The sequence below is a fragment of the Gobius niger genome (assembly GCF_951799975.1).
Source record: "Gobius niger genome assembly, chromosome: 20".
NCBI lineage: Eukaryota > Metazoa > Chordata > Actinopteri > Gobiiformes > Gobiidae > Gobius > Gobius niger.
The window spans coordinates 19,557,128-19,579,607 of NC_136871.1; the positions used below are offsets into that span (position 1 = coordinate 19,557,128).

Here is a 22,480-nt window from a genome sequence, read left to right on the forward strand (position 1 = left end):
AAGTCACTTTTTTGTGACAGTCATGTTAACATGCAGAGCAAAAATACCAAACTATGTCCTCTATGTCATACATGTTGTATGAATGTTGTCAGGTGCTTCATTGTTTTTAATGAAAGCTAAATGTAAATTTCTTTACACATTGTTTAAATATTTCATTTGCTCCTTTGAGGGGAGTGTTTCTGCTGTAACAGAGTCACGTTTTGGTGACAGTGTGTGTCAGTGAGGCCTGTTGTAAGGTCTCTTCTGTTGAACTTGTTGATGATGTTCACCTGAGTGTGGACCAGGATTCACTGTGTTCTGTGTCTTTTATAAAGACTTCTGTCCCCCGCTCTTTGGGAGCGCCCTGTGCCTTGTACAAACTACAAGTTGTGTTTGTGATGCATCATCACCTGGTTACCTTTAAATAAAGCAAAATACTATGAACTTGTGATATGAGTAGATTTACTAATATCCATCCATCCATCCATCCATTTTCTTCCGCTTTATCCGGGGCCGGGTCGCGGGGGCAGCAGTCTCAGCAGAGATGCCCAAACTTCCCGATCCACACACACCTCCTCCAGCTGTTCTGGGGTGACCCCGAGGCGACACCAGGCCAGCTCGGAGACATAGTCCCACCACCGTGTCCTGGGCCTTCCACGAGGCCTTGTCCCACTAGGACATGCCTGGAACACCTCCCGCGGGAGGCGACCAGGAGGCATCCGAAACAGATGCCCGAGCCACCTCAGCTGGCTCCTTTCGACGTGAAGGAGCAGCGACTCTACTCCGAGCTCCTCCCGGGTAACTGAGCTCCTCACCCGATCTCGGAGGGTGCGCCCAGCCACCCTGCGAAGGAAACTCATTTCGGCCGCTTGTATTCGCGATCTTGTCCTTTCGGTCATGACCCAAATCTCATGACCATAGGTGAGGGTGGGAACGTAGATCGATCGGTAAATCGAGAGCTTTGCCCTCCGACTCAGCTCCCTCTTCACCACGACAGACCGATACAGCGACCGTATCACTGCTGACGCCGCACCGATCCGTCTATCGATCTCACGCTCCATCCGTCCCTCACTCGTGAACAAGACCCCGAGATACTTGAACTCCTCCACTTGAGGCAAGGACTCCCCACCGACCTGAAGAGGGGAAGCCACCTTTTTCCGGTGGAGAACCATGGCCTCGGATTTGGAGGTGCTGATCCTCATCCCGGCCGCTACACACTCGGCTGCAAACCGCCCCAGTGCGTGCTGGAGGTCCTGGTTCGTTGAAGCCATCAGAACAACATCGTCCGCAAACAGCAGAGATGAGACTCTGAGGCTCCCAAACCGGACACCCTCCGGCCCCTGGCTGCGCCTAGAAATTCTGTCCATAAAAGTAATGAACAGATTTACTAATATACATTTCTAAATGCTCCACCAGACTAAACGACTAAACGTACCCTGTATCACTTTGCTGTGGTATTGTGGTTGAATTAACCAAACAAACTCCGTCCTTGTCATTAGCTCCAAAGTGATGCGCCATCAGTGCAACCTTCTTATTTACTGGTGGGAAACTTTTGTTCTTTTGGCCCAAATAAACTCACTTTAACTGTTATACCCATTTTGAAGTTTGAAAAACCGACCAATGGGCTCCTCTCCCTCCAAGTACCTGATGATGTCATGGTGTGTCTCCATGACGACATTGGGAGCATCTGTTCCTCAGGCTCCTCATGGTTCAATGAACACAACACAAAGAGTTTGTGGGAAACTGAGAGAGGCTTTTTACTCAGGGCTAAAGACACAGGTCACATGCCAAACATCTGGCACCAGATCAACTGAACTTCTTCAGGTTTGGTCCAGACATGTCCCTCTGTCAGTTCTTTATGGTTACATTATAAAATATAAATGATTACATTTACAATTAACAGCTGCTTTTTGATAAACTCTTCAAGAAAATAGATCTAGAATGTGAAACCTGACCGACAAAGGGCTGAACTAGTCAACGTTCACTTTCTGATAAACCATCTGTCTCCTTTAATATTTGACTTTGTCAAGAAAGCCAAAAAAGCGACTGTCCTGTTGCCTCTGAATCACCTTTAGCCTCTTCTCTGCTATCATGTATCGTCTTTAGCTTTATCAAAATTCAGTAACCAGTGAATTATGTTTTAATACGAAGAAAAAGATGGCAAACGATAAAATAACTTTCAAGGCAAGGCAAGTTTATTTGTAGAGCACAAATCATACACAAGGCAATTCAAAGTGCTTCACAGTTGCATTAAATTTCAAAAAGTTTCATTATTTATTAAAGACAAAAAGTGATGATGCATCACAACAACAACTTGTTTGTACAAGGCACAGGGCACTCCCAAAGAGCGGAGGACAGAAGTCTTTATAAAAGACACAGAACACAGTGAATCCTGGTCCACACTCAGGTGAACATCATCAACAAGTTCAACAGAAGAGACCTTACAACAGGCTTCACTGACACACACTGTCACCAAAACGTGACTCTGTTACAGCAGAAACACTCCCCTCAAAGGAGCAAATGAAATATTCAAACAATGTGTTAAGAAATTTACATTTGGCTTTCATTAAAAACAATGAAGCACCTGACAACATTCATACAACATGTGTGACATAGAGGACATAGTTTGGTATTTTTGCTCTGCATGTTAACATGACTGTCACAAAAAAGTGACTTTGTTACAGCAGAAACTCTCCAAAATAAAGGAGCAATGTGCACATTATAAAACAAATGTGCAAAATAACATTTCTTTCATTGTGAACAAAACAAACTGGATTCATGCAACATGCATGACAAAGTGTCTTTCAAATGAAAGTTCAAACATATGAGATCATTTCCATAGGAAATATATCATAGAAAACATGTGACTTCTTCTAACACAGAAGAACAAGTCTTGAATCAGAAAACACTTCATAGTTGAAGTTTAAATAATTCAGTTCAGTTTTGACCAACACTTCCACAGGAAATGCTACATTTTCTATAGAAAAAGCATCAGTCCCAGAGGAGTTTCAAATGCAGGAGAACACTCCAGATTCAGACCAGTGTGGTCTCGAGTAACTGGCAGTCTGAGCGGTGTGCAGGCTCTACCACGGCCTCCAGGGGGCACCGTTGCTCTGGCAGAAGCTGCTGTGTCTTGGGTTGTGCAGCTCAGAGCAGTGACTTTGCTGAGGGCTCTTCATGTGGCTCTGGGACGTGAAGTGTGTCTTCTTCTGCTGCTGCAGACTTGTGAGGAAACCAACAGTCATCTCCAGGATGTCTGCTTTCTCCAGTTTGGAGTCGGGCTGCTGATGGAGGAACTCTGCACACAGGAGAGACTTGAGCTGCTCAATGCAGCTGTTGATCCTCTCTCTGCGTAGTTTCTCCACCACAGGCTTTCTCAGCTGCAACAACAACAAGAGAGTCCATGAGTTACATTGTTCTACACATATAACTGATACAGCAGAGGAAGGATAAAAGCGTGAGTCGAAGCATGAGACTGGGTTTACCTTGTGAGAGAGGCTGAGGTGCTCCAGAGAGGGGCCCATTGCTTCAGTGATGGTTGGAGCCATGTGTGGATGTGAGCTGTAGAGGTCTCTGTGGAGAGTCTGCTGTGTGCTCCTTCAGCCTCATATTTATAGAGCCACATCTCCATATGAATGTGTGGGTCTAGGCCTGGGACTAGTTTCTCACACTCTGGACCAATCAGAGCGCAGACAGGGACAATGGATGGCACATGCTGTTATGGCCTGGGGTCAGGTCTCTGAGGAGCAGGTGGACACTGAGCACACGCCTCCTTCATCTCTCACTGAAGCATCAGTGAACTATCACAAGTACATTTACTACACAGACTGTTTGATACAATTTCTTTACTAACAACAACTGTAAAACTTGGTGTAGTTAGTTGGTGGTGAGTCAGAGTGGAGCCAGGTGAATGTCCCATGTGTCCTGTGTGTTCAGGTCAGAGGTCTTCATCTATTGTCCCTCTGCGGCTGTGAGTGTGTCTCCTCTGGTTTCCCACACTCTGCAACAACAAAAGAAGTGTGCTCCATCCGTCACATCATTAGAAGTGGCTTCAAGAAAAAATATTATTAAATATATGTTTTCATGCAGAGCAGTAGCATTTGGAGAGGACTTGTCACTGTAATGTGTCTATGGATTTAGCTTATTTGTTCTTCATAACTTTCCTAAAAAACAAAACAAAACAAGAGATCAGATACAGCCTGGAGACCCCGAATACCATTGAAACAGTATGTCGCTCCATTATGTGTAGTGGTTTAATCTATAATAATGGTTTACGGATTAAAGGCTCGATCATCTACCTACTGTACACAAAATAATTCATGAGTGTGTTTCAGTTGCTTGACTTTTTCTGTTATGGACACTTATTTTAGCAAGATTTTTAAAATCTTGCTAAAATCACTCAAAACATGTTATCAAAAGATAACATGTTTTTTGTTGTTTTTAATTCAAATTTGTAATCCTTATGGTCCTCATTTTACATTTTATGTGAAACCCGTCGATAGTCAGTGAATATCTTTGTTGCTGGGAGCTGTTTCCCACACTCCTCACATGATTGCCCCGTCATCAACACAATAGAAGTGTGTCCGCCCCAGAGGCATCCCATCTGCCTCAGCTCAACTCTGGACCCATGCCATGGGAAAGTTGGTGCATCTTTGACTCCATCCATCCAATTGTTTGTGATGTATTTTGTCCAAATTAGGTTTGAAAATATCTATGTAAAACCCATGTGAATGCTTCATAGTTCTGTAATTTATCACTTTTTCCAGAGGTAAAGGTTTGATATTGTTCAGAAGAAAGATATTGTTTCGGACAGATGTGTAAGGGGTGCAGTGCCTCCACTTACACATCTGTCCAGGCATGAAGTGAAGATGCAGAGTCAAAATAATCTAACAAATATAAACCTGATTCACTGTCTAATCTTAATAAAATGCCAATTTCACAACTAAAACATTATACGATTGCCTGACTGTACTCTTCTTTATAGAATTATTATTATTTGTATTGTATTATATTATTATTATCAGTTTGTATAATCAAATAGGCCTAATCAATAGGAATATCTAAGGGCATTAATATTCCATGTCCACTTCAGGCCAGTCCTTTTCCCACAGACCTTAGAGGGTCCCACCTGTTCAGTGGGACCCGCATCACCCCCTCCATCCATTGTCCCACCCCTTCTGCGCTGCCATTGGCCCACGCTTTAGGATGGACTGCTTAAATATAGAGCAGTCGCACCAGGGCCGGCACAGACTTCAACTTGTTCCTGATCCCTTTACCTGCACGTTGCTTTGACAACAAGAAGCGGAAAGATGGTTGAGTACACTGATCTGGATCTTCAAGACACCATCAAGGAGAAGCTCTTTGGGTAAGATTAAAAAGATGTAGGTTGTATTGATGACTGTGTATAATCTGATGTCAAGATTTGAGATGGAGGGCATGCAAAGATTAGAATGTTATGTCAAGTGAATGTGGCCAATAGTTAGTTTATGATATGATCTAAGCAGCACAATAATTTCATGGTAATATGATGATCGTAGCACAGTAGGGACAATGGGAGACAATACATTTTTCTGCCCTTGTTTCCATATTATTATCAACAAATTACTGACCATGTTTCTTGGTAATTTACTCTTATACTGGGTCTTAGTGAGATGCATGTCCTCCTGGTTAAGTAAATCACCGCAATTACTGTTATTACACTCCATCTTGATCCCATGCCATGTGCCTTAAAGTGAAGTGCTACCAAAGTACCATTGATAGTGACACCTTTCTTTTAGACTGAACAATTAACAAACCATCTAAATGTAAATCCTGTTTTCCTCTTAGGTCTGCGCTGCATGTTTTGGAGAAGAAGTGCAGCGGTAAACTGGAGAGGCTGAGGGCTCTGCTGGAGGAACATCTACAGAGTGGGATCTCGATGTCAGAGCTGGTGGACAAAACATTGTGTTTAATCACATTGAGGAAAACCATTCTGACACACAACGGCTACTCCAAATACTCACGGGATGTTTTACGGCTCTTTCCTGACGCAGAGGATGACGTCAGTCCACTGTTGTTATAGACGAAACCGAAGGACTTCAAAGACAAATATACAGAGTTGCTGCAGATTGTACAATTTTGTGGTGAATTTGTGAGCCACAGAATGTTATCAATGAAATGTGATCTCATTTGATGTGAGACCAATGTTTTTATAAAATGCATTTTATTTATGACCTTGTTAAAAAGGTGCAAAAGTGACAAGAAAGCCTTTATTTTCTAAAGGCAGATTTATTGTGGATTTTCTCATGAATAAATGATTTGTGGAAAATGCATTGAGTCGCAGTTGCTGAACTCCTCGAGTTGTGCTCATGTGATATTTTAAAATAAAGAGCCCATTTTTTAGGTGGACATGTCAAAATCGTAGAATTTACCTTTGGGCTCTTCACTTATTTCAGCCTGGTTCATTTCTTTGATTAGATTGGGCCTACTCCCACGAGACAGAATCTATTTTTAATAATTCCACTGGTCTTAATAAGTGGTGGCATTATTCATTTACAAGGGCATGCATGACAATCCTTAACAATGAGGAGGTTTAGAACATGAAGATTCTCCCCGTGTCTTTGCAGGTTTCCTCCAGGTACCCTAGTTTCTCCTACAACTAAAAATACGCACAATAGGCCAGAATGAATGAGAGTTTGCTTGCCAGTGCGAGTGAGTGATAGTGATCGGAAGGGTCGAATGTGTATAGTAGCTTACATCACCGAAACTGAGTATGGCATGAATGAATAATGAATATATATATTTACATAAAATTGGTAAAAATTGGTAACACTAAAGTGCAATACAAGTGAAAGCAGTATCATTACTATTATTCTGTTTGGACATTGCTTTCAAAAAACTCCATAGTTCTACTGGCTTCTGCCCTCCTTTGAATTCCATAATGTTATTGTGACTCTATGTTTTTTGTGCTAGTGCAGTCTCTTAAAGGAACAGGCCACCGTTTTTCCATACTGTGATATGTTCTTACCTGAACTTAGACGAGTTGATACGTACCTGTCTGGTCTTTGTGAGTGCCCGTGGAAGAGCGTAGTCGCTTCTAACTTCACCCCGCTTGGAGCAATGCTGGGAGAGGCCAAATGCTAACACCATTTTTGGTCGATGAGCGCATGCACAAAGACCAGACAGGTACGCATCATCTCGTCTAAGCTCACGTAAGAAAATAACTCAGTATGTAAAAACGGTAGCCTGTTCCTTTAATGCTGCAGAATGGTTGACATGTTTTAGTCCTCTTACTTTGACTTCTTAATGCTGTAATGCACCATATGAGACTGAGAATAACTTCACCTATCATTATTTTATTGCTCTGACAGAAGAACATTCAGCTTGTTGTATGAGAAAGTGATTGGCATATAAGTTCTTCTCATTTAGTTTCCCTTTGTTTACACTGATAAGAAAATAACAAGGATCAATTGTGTTTGTTTTTTGTGATTGTTTTATTTCGCATCACTTGGCTTGAAGAGATACATTCATTTATGTTATTTAACAATAATCCCTTCACAGAAGGTATCATGCTGACACTCACAGAATCATAGCAGCATTTGGGTCTCATATAAAAAGAGCCTGTTAAAACAGACCACTGCACACAGTACAATATAATACGGACACCTTTCAACAGGTGTGTCTACGACATTCATACGATGAACATACAGTAAGTCTCCTGGAGACCTGGGAAATGAAAGGTCTGGCAATATTTTCCAATATGGAATAAACAATTGAGGACTACCAGACACTAGCAACATCTTTGAAAAAACAAAGAAGCAGGCTTTTGCATTACATATAGCCTTTTTAAAAGGCAGGTAAAGAAGCAAATGTAAAAACAGATGCAGTCTAACAAAATCCAGTGGCAAAAAGCCATTGATATAGTCCATTGTTGACCAATGTGGTCATTATGTGTTGGGGTAGGATCAGTCTACCACGGCCTCCAGAGGCTGATGCTCTCTTGACTCTTGTCTTTGCTGCAGCTGCTGTGGATAGTTGTGTGCGTTTCTGCCAGGTTTCTCTCTGTAGATGTCAAAAGCAGACGTTTCTGGGACGAACTCAACAGCTGCTCCTTGGACATGAATTGCATCATCTGCTGGGAACATCTGGAATAGCCTTGACCTACAGCTTCATGCTGCAGCTTGTGTAGACGTGTGAGGAAACCAACAGTCATCTCCAGGATGTCTGCTTTCTCCAACTTGGAGTCGGGCTGCTGATGGAGGAACTCTGCACACAGGAGAGACTTGAGCTGCTCAATGCTGCTGTTGATCCTCTCTCTGCGTAGTTTCTCCACCACAGGCTTTCTCAGCTGCAACAACAAGAGAGTCCATGAGTTACATTGTTCTACACATATAACGGATGCAGCAGAGGAAGGATAAAAGCATGAGTAGAAGCATGAGACTGGGTTTACCTTGTGAGAGAGGCTGAGGTGCTCCAGAGAGGGGTCCATTGCTGCAGTGATGGTTGGAGCCATGTGTGGATGTGAGCTGGAGAGGTCTCTGTGGAGAGTCTGCTGTGTGCTCCTTCAGCCTCATATTTATAGAGCCACATCTCCATATGAATGTGTGGGTCTAGGCCTGAGACTAGTTTCTCACACTCTGGGCCAATCAGAGCGCAGAGAAGGACAATGGATGATGCAGTGGAGTGAATGGGGTTATTGCCTGAGGGACAATGAAGGGCCTCTGGGGAACAGGTGGAGGCCTGGGGCTGTGGACCAACTCTGTGTGAATCTGGGAAAGTGCTGACCCTGAGTCCAATCAATGATGCACTCGTCACTCTAAAGTACTGAGATGGGAAAGACCTGTACTCAACCACACTGTTACTTTACAGCAATGTAACATTCACACAGGAGGAAATGTATATAAAGTATAATAGACATATGCTTAGTTCAATTTAACGTAATGCAAAGATTTGAGGGAAAAAAACCTTATTACACATATTTGATTAAAAATACAGCTAAAATACTTGAGCACAGCCAACTTTTATCAATACATTTTTACGACTTCTGTACTTTGTACTTCTGTACTTTGTATCCTTCTGTGTTAATATTCACAAAAAGCCCAAGCCCATCCCCATCTCAAATGCATGCTAACACACAAATTGCTACATTTTTAAAATATGTATATTTAGAAAATGACAAATTAAAACAATTTGTTAACGTTGGTATTTGCTAACCAACTTTTTCTAATGAGCAAGTCAGAGCCTAGTTATACAGACATCTGGGAGTTTGCCACATCCATGCCCCCTCAATAACCTGGGAATGTGAATACATGAATAATCAGAAAGCAAAGCAGGACTAAAATATCTTGTGAATGTCCCTTTAATCCTTTGCCTGTCTGCATTCCTCCTGGTTTGTGACAAAAGCCCTCTACTGATGAGTCTGACGATGGCAGAAATTTCCATTGAGTGACTGGTGAGACTGAACTCACCATTACTAACTCCATAATTAATGGGATGCACCCAGACACACTTCTTTTGTCCCAGCGCCAGTGAAAGGACGGAGTGTGGGAAAGCAGGGGAAATCCACTCACACATCGATGAGACAATACGAAGCAATAGCCTCGTCTGACTCGCAGTCCCGTTACATACATTTAAAGCACGCATTTAGTAAAGTCGGTGAGTTTGACAGGATGTAAAATAGATGTGATGAGCTGAATATCTTGTGAGAGGCTTTTATATCTCTATCACTGTGCATGTTTACGGTCGTTGCACACATTAAACCGTTCAAACTTTTAACACTTTTGAAATCTGACTTTTGTTTCTGATACCAACACTGCAAAAAGTAAATATCAAGCATTGGCTTAAATGACTTGAATTGAGGAAATGTATCTTGTTTTGAGCGGTTTTCCCTCATTTAGACACTTTTCCTGGTCCGATGTTTGAGGACATTTCAGACCAGTTCTAAGATAAATCTCGCTTGAAATAAGAAAGTAAAATTGCCAATGAGATAAGAACAATTTTCTTACCCCACTGGCAAAGAAAATGACCTGAAATATGGACGAAATGTATCAAAACGAGTCAGAAACATCTCAGAACAAGTGAAATAATCTAGGACAAATGCCCAAGAACTTCTTAACTAGTCAAAACAACTAAAATTTGGATTATTATGCTCAAATTGAGATGTTTGTACTAGTCTAGTTAATTACTTTTTGCAGTGAAAGTGCCTTTTTTTCTTCCAAACGTTAACATGCTTTCACTTATCATCACAATCAGGTCATTTGAGGCAAACAATTCTATTATCTGTACCTTCCCATCTCTCAACAATCTTTTCTTTTTGCACACTATAACTTGTCACATTGAGTTTACTCTTCAATAGTTGATCAATGAATGTCTTAACCAGTGGCGTTGGGACTCACCATCACCATAAGAAAAAGCTGCCACCCAGAACAGAATTGAATTACATAAATAATGTAAAATAGCTCAAATCATGATAATTAATAATCAAATAACAGTAATTTTAGGTAGATATTCTTTAAAGAAAAGAGCTGAAAAGAGCTGCGAACCACTGGTCAAAACAATAAACTCCGGCCAGTGCCTGTGGACTGTAGGGGCCCGATTAGCATTTAACTATTGTGGCACATGTCTAGGGTTCTTGGCCCCAGTCATTGGGCCGTGTGTGGGAAAGCAGTGGAGAGAATCGTCCCGGCTCACTCTCATTAACAGCTGCTGTCCGGTCTCAAGGGGGACCGGCACACTTCACATGGGACACTCCACGCTTTACAAGGTACATGTCTCAGTTTGGTGCCAATGCAAATGGTTTCCAACTTTATTTCAACACATTCACTGGATCACTAAAAGCTTTATTTCTTGTAACACACCGAGTAAACTTACAGAACAGACTGATAAAACAGGGATGATTGGCTTCTCCCTCTTTTCCTTTCCAACCAAACAGACTAAGCTGGCAGTGGCACTAACATAGAATAGAATATCATCAGCCATGTCCTTATTGGCTGACCTGGAAACCTTCGGTGTTTGTATGGGTAAAAATTAAAAAGAAATAACATTTAATCTTATTGTAACAGAAAAGTCACCTTAAAAAGTGCATAATCTAAATTTTTAAGCATAATAAGTGTGTAATGTATGTTATGTAATCAGTCTTTAGTCAAAATGTTTATCAATGTCTCCAACAAGAAAGATTTTCATGGTCATGGACAGCTCATCTCACGTCCGTATGCTTTAATTATCCCTCTGCTGTAGATTATAGTTAGTCGTATGTGCTGAACGAATGAACTCATGGACTCTCTTGTTGCTGCAGCTGAGAAAGCCTGTGATGGAGCAATTGCACACAGAGAGTCTCTCCTGTGTGCACAGTTCCTCCATCAGCAGCCCGACTCCAAGCTGGAGAAAGCAGACTGTTAGTTTCCTCTCACGTCTGCACTAGCAGCATAAAGCTGCGTGCCGATGCTATTCTAGATGTACCCAGAAGGGGAGCACTTCTTGTCCTAGGAGCAATTGAAGAGTACACCGAGTCCAGAGCTATTTTTACAGTCTATGGTCCGGACACAATAGAGAGAAATCTGACGGTAAAATTCGGGGAAGCACTGCCCCCTGCTGTAGGCGGTGGTAGACACAGCAGAGCACAATGTGACAACCAGTCTGCCTTTACACGCCCATTAAAGAACCATAATTATAGAAGAAAATAGGCTACGCTTTTATTGAAAAAAGATGATATTCTATTCCAAGTCCTGAGAAGATGTTGCCTTTGATAGAGTTGTTGCAAAGATTTGCAGCTTGCACATAATAGGCTATGTGCAATTACTCAGTGTGACTAAGATTTTGCCATTTTCCTGAACAGAAAGGAAAAGCGTCTCTGGCTGGCCAGGCAAACGTCTACGTCTATGTCCATGTTGGTGTGACCACCACCGTGTCATGTTTGTCTCCCTGCTACAGCCTTCTGTATATGCACTGGTTTTAATATGTGAATATGATATTGAAATGGGCTTTTAAATCAGCTAAATGAGTTGTGTTGTGTCTGTGTGTACTGCATGCTGTTTACACCATGGTTTACACACGTACAAGCCTACAGGCTGGCACACGCCCCCAGGCTTGGCAGAGCTGCTGATTGGTCCATAAGGACGACGCATGCACGCAGAGCACGCAGCGTCAGGCCGTAGTCCACCATGGCGGAATTTGTTGGAGTTGACAGCAGCACAAGTGCTCACACCATGGATAAAAGCATTATATTGCCTCCAGATGAAATTTTCCGCAACTTGGAGAACGCCAAACGGTTTGCGATAGACATAGGTATAAAAACAATGCACATGATTTATTTGATGTGTAACTTATGTGTCTAAACATCTTTGTTAGTATGCAACTCTGTCGCAGCAGTTCAGTAACATCATGTCGCGTTCAACTTCAGTCGAAGTTTAGTGTGTCTGTGTTATGAAAATGTTTAGATTTCTTGTTTATAATATGGTACTACCATAGACATAGTGGGTAGTACGAGAATCGGCAGTGCATTTTGGTTTGGGTCATAGTAGTACTCGTCAATCGAACGAAAAGCTCACGCAAATTGTCATTTGTAGCTCACAAACGTGAAACATTAGTCTCGATTTCGTGTATAACTATACCTATAGTATTTGTGTGTTCCCCAGGTGGTTCATTAACAAAGCTCGCTTACTACTCAACTGTTCAACATAAAGTGGCCAAAGTACGCTCGTTTGATCAGACTGCAAAGGTATGACATTTTTGTGTCAAGACAACATTAAATATGATTAATTATTCCTTTTTGTGTAGGTGTTTTGTGTATGTGAATAATACAATATCTGTCAATTGCCTATTTTTCAGGAGGCGCACAGTGACAAACTGTATGAAATATCAGTCCAGGAAGAAGTCACTGCAAGGCTGCATTTTATTAAGTTCGAAAACACATATATTGAGACATGCTTGGACTTTATCAAAGACCACTTGGTCAACACCGAAACCAAAGTTATCAAAGCTACAGGTGGAGGGGCACACAAGTTCAAAGATCTAATCGAGAAAAAACTTGGACTAAAGTAATAGCTTTTTGTTTGTTGTTTATTACAGTGGGGAAAAAAAGTATTTGGTCAGTTTCACATAGACATTGTATTGGATTTTGTCCAAATACTTTTTTCCCCACTGTATGTATGCAAGTTTATGCACATAATGTAAACATGTTTATTAGTCTACATCTACTGCAACTCAATATTTTCTCTCTTGGAGCAGAGTGGACAAGGAGGATGAGATGACTTGTCTTATTAAAGGCTGTAACTTTGTCCTGAGGAACATACCCCATGAAGCTTTTGTGTACACCAAGCACGCAGACTCTGAGTTTAGGTTTCAGACAACTCACCCAGACATCTTCCCTTATCTTCTGGTCAACATTGGCTCTGGTGTGTCCATCGTCAAGGTAATCTAACAAATCATTGTGATCAATTAGTATATTTGCAACACTTTAAATACATAAATAAATCAGTAAATGTGTGTATGCATGTCAGTAAGTATCACACTGTAGCTCATTTTCTTTTGTTGAAGGTTGAGTCAGAAGACAAATTTGAGCGAATTGGAGGAAGTTCAATAGGCGGAGGGACATTCTGGGGATTAGGAGCATTATTAACCAAAACAAAGGTATTTCCTCCACTGTTATTTTGTATTGTTGTGAAAGAGTAGATCTGATCAAATAGCCATTCTGTTTGATCTCTCGTAACAAAATGAGCTATGGAATCTGTCTAGTGCTTACAATCTATCTTTTTCATGTTTTTGGACAGAGGTTTGATGAACTGCTGCAGCTGGCCTCAAAGGGACAACATACAAGTGTTGATATGCTCGTAAAAGACATCTATGGTGGATCATATGGATCCTTGGGGTTAACGGGAGACCTTATTGCAAGCAGCTTCGGCAAGTCTGCTACTGCTGATAATGGTAAATCCTTATTATAGTACCACCGTTAATACTAAATATCATGTTAACAAATAAAGTACTGTTTTTTTCCTCATGAATAATAATGCAGAAGTCATATTGTTTGCCTTTGCTTCCTGAGTGATCACTTTAATATAACAACAACTTTGATTTTAGAGTTTTCCAAAGAGGATATGGCCAAGAGTTTACTACACATGATCAGCAATGACATTGGGCAGCTGGCCTGTCTCTATGCTAAGCTTCATAACTTATCCAGAGTTTATTTTGGTGGCTTCTTCATTAGAGGCCATCCTGTGACTATGCACACAATCACCTATAGTATCAACTATTTCACCAAGGCAAGTCTCTCTCTTTGCAACATTTAATGATTGATCAGCTGTTTTAATGTTCTGTATCGTCTTCAATTCTTTTGCTCTTACAGGGTGAAGTTCAGGCTCTGTTTCTTAGACATGAAGGCTACCTTGGTGCAATTGGAGCCTTTCTCAAAGGAGCTGAGGAAGACAGTATGGAGAAACCCAATCAAAATGTTTAACATTACATTTGTTTTTCACAGATTTAAACATGTGCACTTGTTTTTCTTCATTTGTAAGACCCAAATCAATATCGCTGGGTTGAAAACTATGCAGGAAGCTCAGGGCTCATGAGCGTTTCTCCAGACATGAATCCAATGCAGCGGGCACGGAGTGGAACGGTGAGTTACTAGTTTGGTTTGGCTCCGATTTCAGTTCTTGTCTTGGTTATTTTCTCGTATTGAAATGCCATTACTATTATTGACAAAAAATCATGATGATCCTTTTATTTCCACTCTTTTTCATTCTTGTTTGTTCAGTTTCCTGTAAGTACTCTTCACCATCAAACAATGTGTGCACTAGTGTGATTCCTCATGGCTTTAACACTTGTTTTTAACAACTAGAGTTGTTAAGTGCATTCTAGAAAACTCCTTGAAGTGGCATTGCTGCATTGCACTAAAGTAAAATACAGACTTAAATGGGCTTTATGCAATTAAATTACACAGCAAGTAATTTTAGCCGCTTTACTAACTCCCGTCTGTTAAAAATAGTATAACTGTAGTTGTTGTGATTGTGTCCCTACAGTTAATGAACCCACTGACTGATTTCTTTGAGTGGCATTGGCAACTTTCTTTTCTTTTTTCTCTTGTTTTTTAACCTGAGAGCAATGTGCAAACATTGCAAACTTATAATTTGTCACAAGGCGTAGAAGTTAATATACATTTTATTTACTTATTTTAAACTAAAAATATTTTATGTTATACAATTGTGTATATAAGCTCATATTCTCAAATAGTTGTATATATGACAAATCATGCAATTTTGTTTTGTGTCGTTTAGTTTGACATGTTAGAGATGGATCGAATGGAGAGGCAGCTCGTTAAACTGCCATTACTGCAGGACCCTTCCTCTTACGTCCCAGACACAGTGGACCTGACTGAAGATGCTCTCGCCCGGCAATACTGGCTCTTCTGCTTTGAGGATGCCCTTGACGGGGTAAGCATTTAAAATAGCTATTATAGGGGACTATATTGACTAATTACACAAGTATAAAATTATACTGGAGTAAAACTGTATGGTTTGATGTAATATTTAAAGTATTTTTCAGTTTAACGTCACATGCTCCACATTTTCAGAAAGGTGCTGTTTGTCCAAGTATGTTCTGTCGCCTTGAGCAGGTGGTGCAAAGAGCCGTGGCGAGCCAGCCTGACCTCCCAGAGGCCCCGGAGAGAGCAGAGAAATTTCGACAGAAATACAGACACAAACTGCAGACTCTTCGACACCAGCCTTTGTAAAGATCATTGCTTTTATAAGCTATTCACTGTGCCTTTCGTAGAATTATCTATTTAACTGCAGTAGAGCTATCTAACTGTCTACTTTGTATTTGCAAGATTTATTCTTCATTAGTGTTTAAATCTAATGGTTCATCATGGTTTGGTGCGCTCTCTTTTATCTCTTTTGTTGTTTGTGTATTTCTAGCTAATGTAGATGCTTCTCTTCTCATCTAGTGCTTATGGATCCCTCACTGTCAGAAGTCTGTTAGACACGAGGGAACACTGTTTAAACGAGTTCAACTTTCCTGATCCCTACTCTAAGGTCTGATATCTGTCCTCTCTTCTTTCCTTTCACTACCTATTTTATGGTAGTTTATTATATGGTAGTTTCTTTTCTTGTCTTTTCAAAGTCGGTTTTGTTTCAATGTCATTCTGTCTCTTATGTTGTTGTTTTTTATGTAGATTAAGCAGAGAGAGAACGACCTTGCTCTAAAGTATTATCTGAAGGCTGTGAAGGCCCTGGAGAAGTTGGAGTGGGAGGACAGGCAGCTTGCGTTGGTCAGCGGTGTGCTGGCTGGAAATGTGTTTGACTGGGGCGCCAAGGCTGTGTCAGAGTATGTGAAGTGGATGCTCTTTTTCCATTGACATTCATCACTAGCAACTTTAGCTCCTAGGGAATTGAAAGTTCATAATCTAATCTCACTAACTGATATTTTCTCACAGTAAACTTTAACTTTAATGTTTACGCTCGGTTTGATTTGTGTATGAGGCTTTCAAATGTTTAATGTTCCTTGGTCAGAAGTAAGAATAATGGGCAATCTTTTGTGCTAGTTTAATGATACTGTAAATTGAAAAGTGGCCAACAAATTCTTGAATATTTTAATATATATTACTGTATATAATTTACACATTTTGTCTTGGTTACATTTGCAGTGTTCTTGAGTCAGATCCTGAATTTGGCTTTGAAGAAGCAAAACGGCAGCTTGAAGGTCTGTTGTTTTTTTTGTATACCTTTTATTTTCTTGACACCTGTCTCTCTCAACATTTTGCTTTGTCCTCAGAGCGACCATGGCTTGTTGACTGCTATGACCAGTGGTTTGAGAGACTTAAGGTTAGTGTTATACTTTCTTCATGTAAGTGCTCACTGTTGCTGTTTACACAACCTTCCTCAGCTTAGCCTCAGAATGACTCTCCGTTCTTCACTTTCATGCTATTCTATCCGATCTATTAAAGCCTGCGGGTCAAACAATATCTTAAATTACTTGAAAGTTTTTTTGTCCTCTTGCTGTTATGTTTTTTTTTTAGCTGACTAGTGCTAAAATGTGGGTTTTCTCTTACAGGGTCCCCCTCACAAGTGTGCCTTGTTTTTCGTAGATAATAGTGGAGTTGACATCATTTTGGGTGTGATACCTTTTGTCAGAGAACTTCTGTCTCGTGGAACAGAGGTATGCAATCGTGAGTGAGCAATAATACAATAAAACAATTACTGTGAACTTAACTACATTTTATGCGCTTTCAGGTTGTTCTAGCTAGTAACTCTGGTCCAGCTCTAAACGATGTTACAAATGGTGAACTACAAATTTTGACCGAAAGAATTGCTGTTATGGATCCAGTGATACAGTGAGTGTTAACATTTGACCCTTTTTCTATTACACAGTAAACATTGTTCATCTATATAAGCTCCAAAAGGGTTTTGACTAATTTATTTTATGTCAAATACACAACATCAACATACAAATTAGTTCAGGATTAATGAGTACTGTCACAGCCCGTTTTTTCCTACGTCTTTTCCCCAACTCCACTTAGAGCCGTAAGGAGTGAAAAAGTTCATTGTTGGGACACACATGCATAACAGGGCTAAAGCAACTCATCACTTCATAGACAATTAACCAGTTATTGAAATAGTTGTTTATTATTTTAGCTATCGATTAATCATTTCTGGTGTATACTGTATACACAGACTTGGTGAGACCAAGAGTTGCATAGAAATGTTTCTCTTTTTTAAAGTATCTTATGCCCCTAGAGGCCACAAGCGCCACTGCGCACCACGGTGTGGCGCATATTACGTTATTTTACTCATTAATTGTTTGTGAGAGTAAATACTACACTGACAGAAAAGACAAAGGCAGCAAAGTTGCAAAGGTGGTTTTCTGGCCAGAGACACCAGGAGATGAAAGACCCCCCAATCATCCCATTAACACTACCCCTTCACTTACCCCCAGAGAGGCTACGGAAAGGATTTATTAAGGTTAACAAGTTACTTAGTATTGTTGTAATGAAAAGGGCATATTGTTTTTGTTTTTCATTTTTGGTATTAAAGACACTCAGTGTAAGATTTTCCTGATCAGAAACTGCCCAATTTTACCTGTAAGGCACAAGCAAAATGTCAATAATATGGCCTGGATATATAATAATATATAGTATACAGAGGAAATAATTAAAATAAAATGACACGGTGGCGCAGCAGTTAGCTCTTGTGCTTCAGAGCAAGAAGGTCCCGGGTTCGATCCTTGGGTTGGGCCTTTCTGTGTGGAGTTTGTATGTTCTCCCCATGTCTCCGGTTTCCCCTACCATTAAAAACATGTACAATAGGCCAGGATGAACGGGAGTGTCTTTCAGAGGGCGCATGGGGGACGACGGATGGAAATTAGCCCATGGCTACAATCTGGCATGGCGTGTTTACATGCATGAGTCCCATGCATGTTCATTAACATGCACTGTCATGACCAAGTTAAAAAAATCAAAATAAAAAAGATTTAAGCTTCAGAATGAAAATCTGAAATTTAAGCCATTTTGAGTGATTTTGTGTCACTACATGAAACGAAAAATCCGTATAGCAGGCGTTTCCGGGTAATTCAATTTGAAAATCAATTGAATGATTGATACGTGTATTGGGAAGGAGCAACTGATTTTGTTATAGAGATGACTTTTACAACCTCTACAATAATTCCTAATGTTGTTTTGCAGATCTGGACTGAGAGACGAGAGGTTGATGTTGGTGCAGAGTGGCTCCAGCTCGCCCTGCTTGGATCTAAGGTTAGAGTCACTGCTGAAGTAGTCATTCATATCGAATAAAACCCATGTTTTTTACCTTCAATTCAAGTAGAAATAATTAAAAGGTATCTTTATTGTCCCACCAGGGGAAATTATTATTATTATTCTTTTTAACAAGTCTGCGCACTCCAATAACAACTGCAATCAATCAATCAATCAATCAATCAATCAATCAATCAATCAATCAATCAATCGGGCTCCCAATAAAACAGATGCGGGTGAATCAGAAAAATGTGGAGAATGAAGACACTCATAACTTCATTCTTCATTCACCACATTTTGCTAATTTCAATTTCCACATCTTTGTATTTGCATATTAGACAATTTTTCACAAACTTTCACTAAAGTGTTTCTTTCAGATAGGGTTTCCAATTGTGGTTTTGAATGTATTTTTCCAGCTGGTTAGGCCTCTCCCACCCCAGCTTTTGGATGGTGCATTTTGCCAGTAGCTCTCTGGTTTTAACATCTAATTTTTTTTTATCTCGTTTAATTTCCAGTACACAATGTTGAAGCTGTATGTAATAACTGGTACAGCAAGGGCATTAATTGCTGTAAATCTATTGGCTGCATTCAGCTCACTTTCCAGAATCATCCAAATCCTCCTATAGTATTCTTTTCTTATGATTTCTTTCATATAAGAATGTTGGATTCCATCTCCTTTATATAGTCCAGTGATTCTTGCTCTAGTTCTTAATAATAATAATAATAATAATAACAATAACAATAACAATAACAATAACAATAACAATAATAATAATAATAATAATATTATTATTATTATTATTAGTCCCAGCTTTACAGCTGTCACTCTTTTGTCCTGTGACCAGAGGTCACAGCCAACAGCTATGATAAACACTACTCTTGAAGTATTTCTAAAAGGTATTGTGTTTAAGCTTGCAGCCCGAGAGAAAGCCTGTTCTTGAAAAACATTTGGATTGTAAAAATCAGCTATTATAACTGCCCCTTACCTGTATCAATCATCATCATCAATCATCAAGTATGCAAACCATGAACTTAATTATTATTTCCGATGAGCAGCTATTCCTTTTGCTTTCCAGTCGTCTGGACAAAGTGCTGGCCACACTGGTGCGGGAGCGTAAGACAGACTTGGTGATCATTGAGGGCATGGGTCGAGCCATCCACACAAACTACTATGCCATGCTCAGCTGCGAGAGTCTCAAGATGGCCGTCATCAAGAACTCGTGGCTTGCCGACCGCCTGGGAGGAAAACTGTTCAGTGTTGTCTTCAAGTACGAGGTACCAGCAGGGAAACCCAGCCAAGACAGTTCAGCTCCAACACCTTTGTGAGCTTTATGTAGCTCTTCAGTATTAAAGATGAGCCATTGGACAAGGATGGACAAGAGAAATGAATGTATTATGATTTTACTGCCGCTGGGAGAACAGGTTGTACATGATTCATTGGACTCTGTAATTGTGACTTTGGGCTTAAGCCAAATATGATATATTTTTTCACAAATTCATCCAATTCTCAGGCCATTATATACTTTTATCATCCCTGCCATTTGAACTGTTTGCACCTGTGGCAGAATGTGCTTTCTTGAGTTTTTACTGCCCCCAGTTACCAACAATGTCTGGCTGATATCTCTATTCATATACAGTATATAGGCTGTTGTGGCATGTCAGAAAGAAGTTTTGTCTCTCACACACATCAGCATGAGATGCTATTCTTTTCAATTATAGTCACACTGCCAAAGCACAACACTGTCCAGCCACTTTGGGGGATTGTACAGTTGGGCTTACGCTTGTTTGTGACCTTTTGTAAGAGTGAATGAAACATGTGGAGGTAATCACAGCTTTTAACAGCAGCACTCTCTGAGTCCATATAATGTGCCTTGAGACGGACGTAATAATAATATAATATTAATTATTCAATATAATATACTCAGACACTTGTTTGAAAGTCAATTGACGCCAATGACATGAAAGAAGTATTACATAGTCTATTAAGTGGGGTTCACTATCGCTTATGTAGCTCTTAAAATATCATCTGATAAATGCCAGATATGCAAGTCAGAGGAAAATATGATCTTCTCCACTAGATGGCACCATTCAAAGTAATCAGTAATTCAGTCGTTCAGTTCAAATAATGTATATTTATTAAATTACATATGAAATATTTAAATCTTTCTATTATCCATAGTGGTGTAAATGATGGTGTTTGTTTTGTTTTTTTAATGATGAATCTTTTATTATATTTGTTTTATTTTTTAATTGTGTTAAGTGGCACCACTTACATTTCAATAGATTGATTTGAGCTTTGTGGACATTAAAAGTGCTGCTTTGTTCAGGTGAAAAATAAAAGGTTACACTTTTAAAGAATCACATCCATTTAAGAGAAATAATGCCATATTAGAAGTCAATAATTAACATCTCAGTGCACTGTGTGACTAGACCTGTTCAGTTCATTCCTAAAAATGATTCACAAAACATGAATATCAACACTACACACTAAAACACTATGTTTATGAAGCTGTAAAAGAGATTACCCAAAGTTACAGAGACAGGATCACATTCATTCATTCAACTGCAGAAACTCTGCAAAACTCTTTTCAGTCAAATGATTGAAAATGTGTTTCTGTTCTGTTATAAATGAGGTTATTATTCAAATAACACAATGTAAATGGTGTGTATGCCATCTGTAGATACTTGTGAAATACATGTAATTATTCCAATTGAAGCACAATTTGGAGAGATTGTCTGACAATCAATTTTAATTAAATTATTTTATTTTAATCCATGTTTTTTTTTTTTCCTGTGAGTGAGTTTTTCTGGATCAGTCTGTGTCTATAGACAACTGTGAGTATTTGGCCCATAAAACTTTCTTTGCTCTAATTTTTTGCTCTATTTCACATCATTATTGTTTGAAGATTTAAAAAGCATTTTTCTGTGATTCCTGGCCGGATTAAAACAATTTACAAACTGATTTGGGGCCAATACATTTCTTGCTGCTTGCTTCGCTGCCACAGCTCAGAGGCCTCTCTGTTCCTCTGCTGCGCACTGAGCGCAGAGTCGCTATCGGCTTCTTCCCTTGAAAAGGGGAGATTTATTTAATTAGCCTATTTATTGTCCAATTAAGTAAATAGAAGAACAGTGATGGAGCTCACAGCAAAGCCAATGTTATGACCAGATGTGCTAAAGCAGTAGGCCGAGCAGAGCAAGGTTGAGATGAGACTGCATTACCAAAAAGAAAATCACTCAGTGAGTTGTGGAATATGGAAACTGACCGATGGATGAGTTTCGCACACTCTTCCACTAGATGGCAGTACTCAACTACAATAAAAACAACGTGGACGATGCGCGGACTGATCAACAGCCCATTTAGATGGTTGAACTGGTAAAGCATAAATTATGCAGTATGCTATAAGTAAATTACATTGTATTACATTATAGATTACAGTGGCTGAGATGGCCGAGCAGGTTGTCTTATAACCAGAGGGTTGGCAGTTTGAATCCCAGCGGTCAGCCTTGGCTGCACTGTGGGAATGGGTGAGTGGTTCCTTGATGTAAAGAGTACCAAAGGTAGCTTGAAAAGTTCTAAATAAATAAAGATCTTTTCCTATATAGTATTTCAAAACAAAATAGTATTGATAATGAAAAAGATATGACAAAAACGCAGTTGACTTCAGAATCAGATAAAAATATGTTAATCATAAAGTAAGAAAGAAAGAAAAGAAGTGCACACTCGCTATATTCCACCCTGTTGTGAAAATTGAAGGTTGGAAGGCAATAATTTAGATCTGTAATGAC

The 22,480-nt window shown here is 39.9% G+C and overlaps 3 protein-coding genes across 4 annotated transcripts; 1 reads left to right on the plus strand and 2 right to left on the minus strand.

Moving 5' to 3' along the window:
• Positions 1-3,062: 3,062 nt before the first annotated feature.
• LOC306979531 (transcription factor HES-5-like) lies at positions 3,063-3,571 on the minus strand (the record flags this gene model as incomplete). Its single annotated transcript, XM_079578489.1, has 2 exons — positions 3,465-3,571; positions 3,063-3,359 (listed from the first exon to the last, which is right to left on the minus strand). Exons 1-2 carry the CDS (start codon positions 3,525-3,527, stop codon positions 3,063-3,065), a joined length of 360 nt encoding a protein of 119 aa, XP_079434615.1. The 5' UTR covers positions 3,528-3,571.
• A 4,260-nt stretch (positions 3,572-7,831) lies between these two features.
• LOC306979953 (transcription factor HES-5-like) lies at positions 7,832-8,515 on the minus strand. Its single transcript, XM_079579140.1, has 2 exons — positions 8,408-8,515; positions 7,832-8,305 (listed from the first exon to the last, which is right to left on the minus strand). The coding sequence occupies exons 1-2, from the start codon at positions 8,468-8,470 to the stop codon at positions 7,928-7,930; spliced, it is 441 nt and encodes a 146-aa protein (XP_079435266.1). The 5' UTR covers positions 8,471-8,515; the 3' UTR covers positions 7,832-7,927.
• Positions 8,516-12,109: 3,594 nt separating this feature from the next.
• On the plus strand, positions 12,110-20,766 carry pank4 (pantothenate kinase 4 (inactive)). Of its 2 annotated transcripts, none has more exons than XM_079579155.1 (19): positions 12,110-12,240; positions 12,591-12,673; positions 12,784-12,992; positions 13,183-13,366; positions 13,492-13,584; positions 13,725-13,878; positions 14,032-14,213; positions 14,297-14,378; positions 14,466-14,566; positions 15,225-15,380; positions 15,563-15,675; positions 15,893-15,980; positions 16,121-16,272; positions 16,592-16,647; positions 16,720-16,769; positions 16,999-17,103; positions 17,178-17,278; positions 18,626-18,694; positions 19,771-20,766. In XM_079579155.1, exons 1-19 carry the CDS (start codon positions 12,117-12,119, stop codon positions 20,018-20,020), a joined length of 2,352 nt encoding a protein of 783 aa, XP_079435281.1. In that variant the 5' UTR covers positions 12,110-12,116; the 3' UTR covers positions 20,021-20,766. The 2 variants fall into 2 exon arrangements, with proteins under 2 accessions (XP_079435281.1, XP_079435282.1); XM_079579156.1 differs by having other exon boundaries at positions 12,122-12,223.
• The last annotated feature ends 1,714 nt before the right edge of the window (positions 20,767-22,480 follow it).

Bases quoted from the DNA above. Each gene is read 5' to 3' on its own strand.
- LOC306979953 (XM_079579140.1), bottom strand. From the start codon at position 8,470: ATGGCTCCAACCATCACTGCAGCAATGGACCCCTCTCTGGAGCACCTC. The intron at 8,306-8,407 runs GTAAACCCAGTC...TTGTTGTTGCAG, and splicing joins ACCTCAGCCTCTCTCACAAG to CTGAGAAAGCCTGTGGTGGA.
- pank4 (XM_079579155.1), top strand. From the start codon at position 12,117: ATGGCGGAATTTGTTGGAGTTGACAGCAGCACAAGTGCTCACACCATG. The intron at 12,674-12,783 runs GTATGACATTTT...CCTATTTTTCAG, and splicing joins CGTTTGATCAGACTGCAAAG to GAGGCGCACAGTGACAAACT. The intron at 16,770-16,998 runs GTTAGTGTTATA...TTTCTCTTACAG, and splicing joins AGTGGTTTGAGAGACTTAAG to GGTCCCCCTCACAAGTGTGC.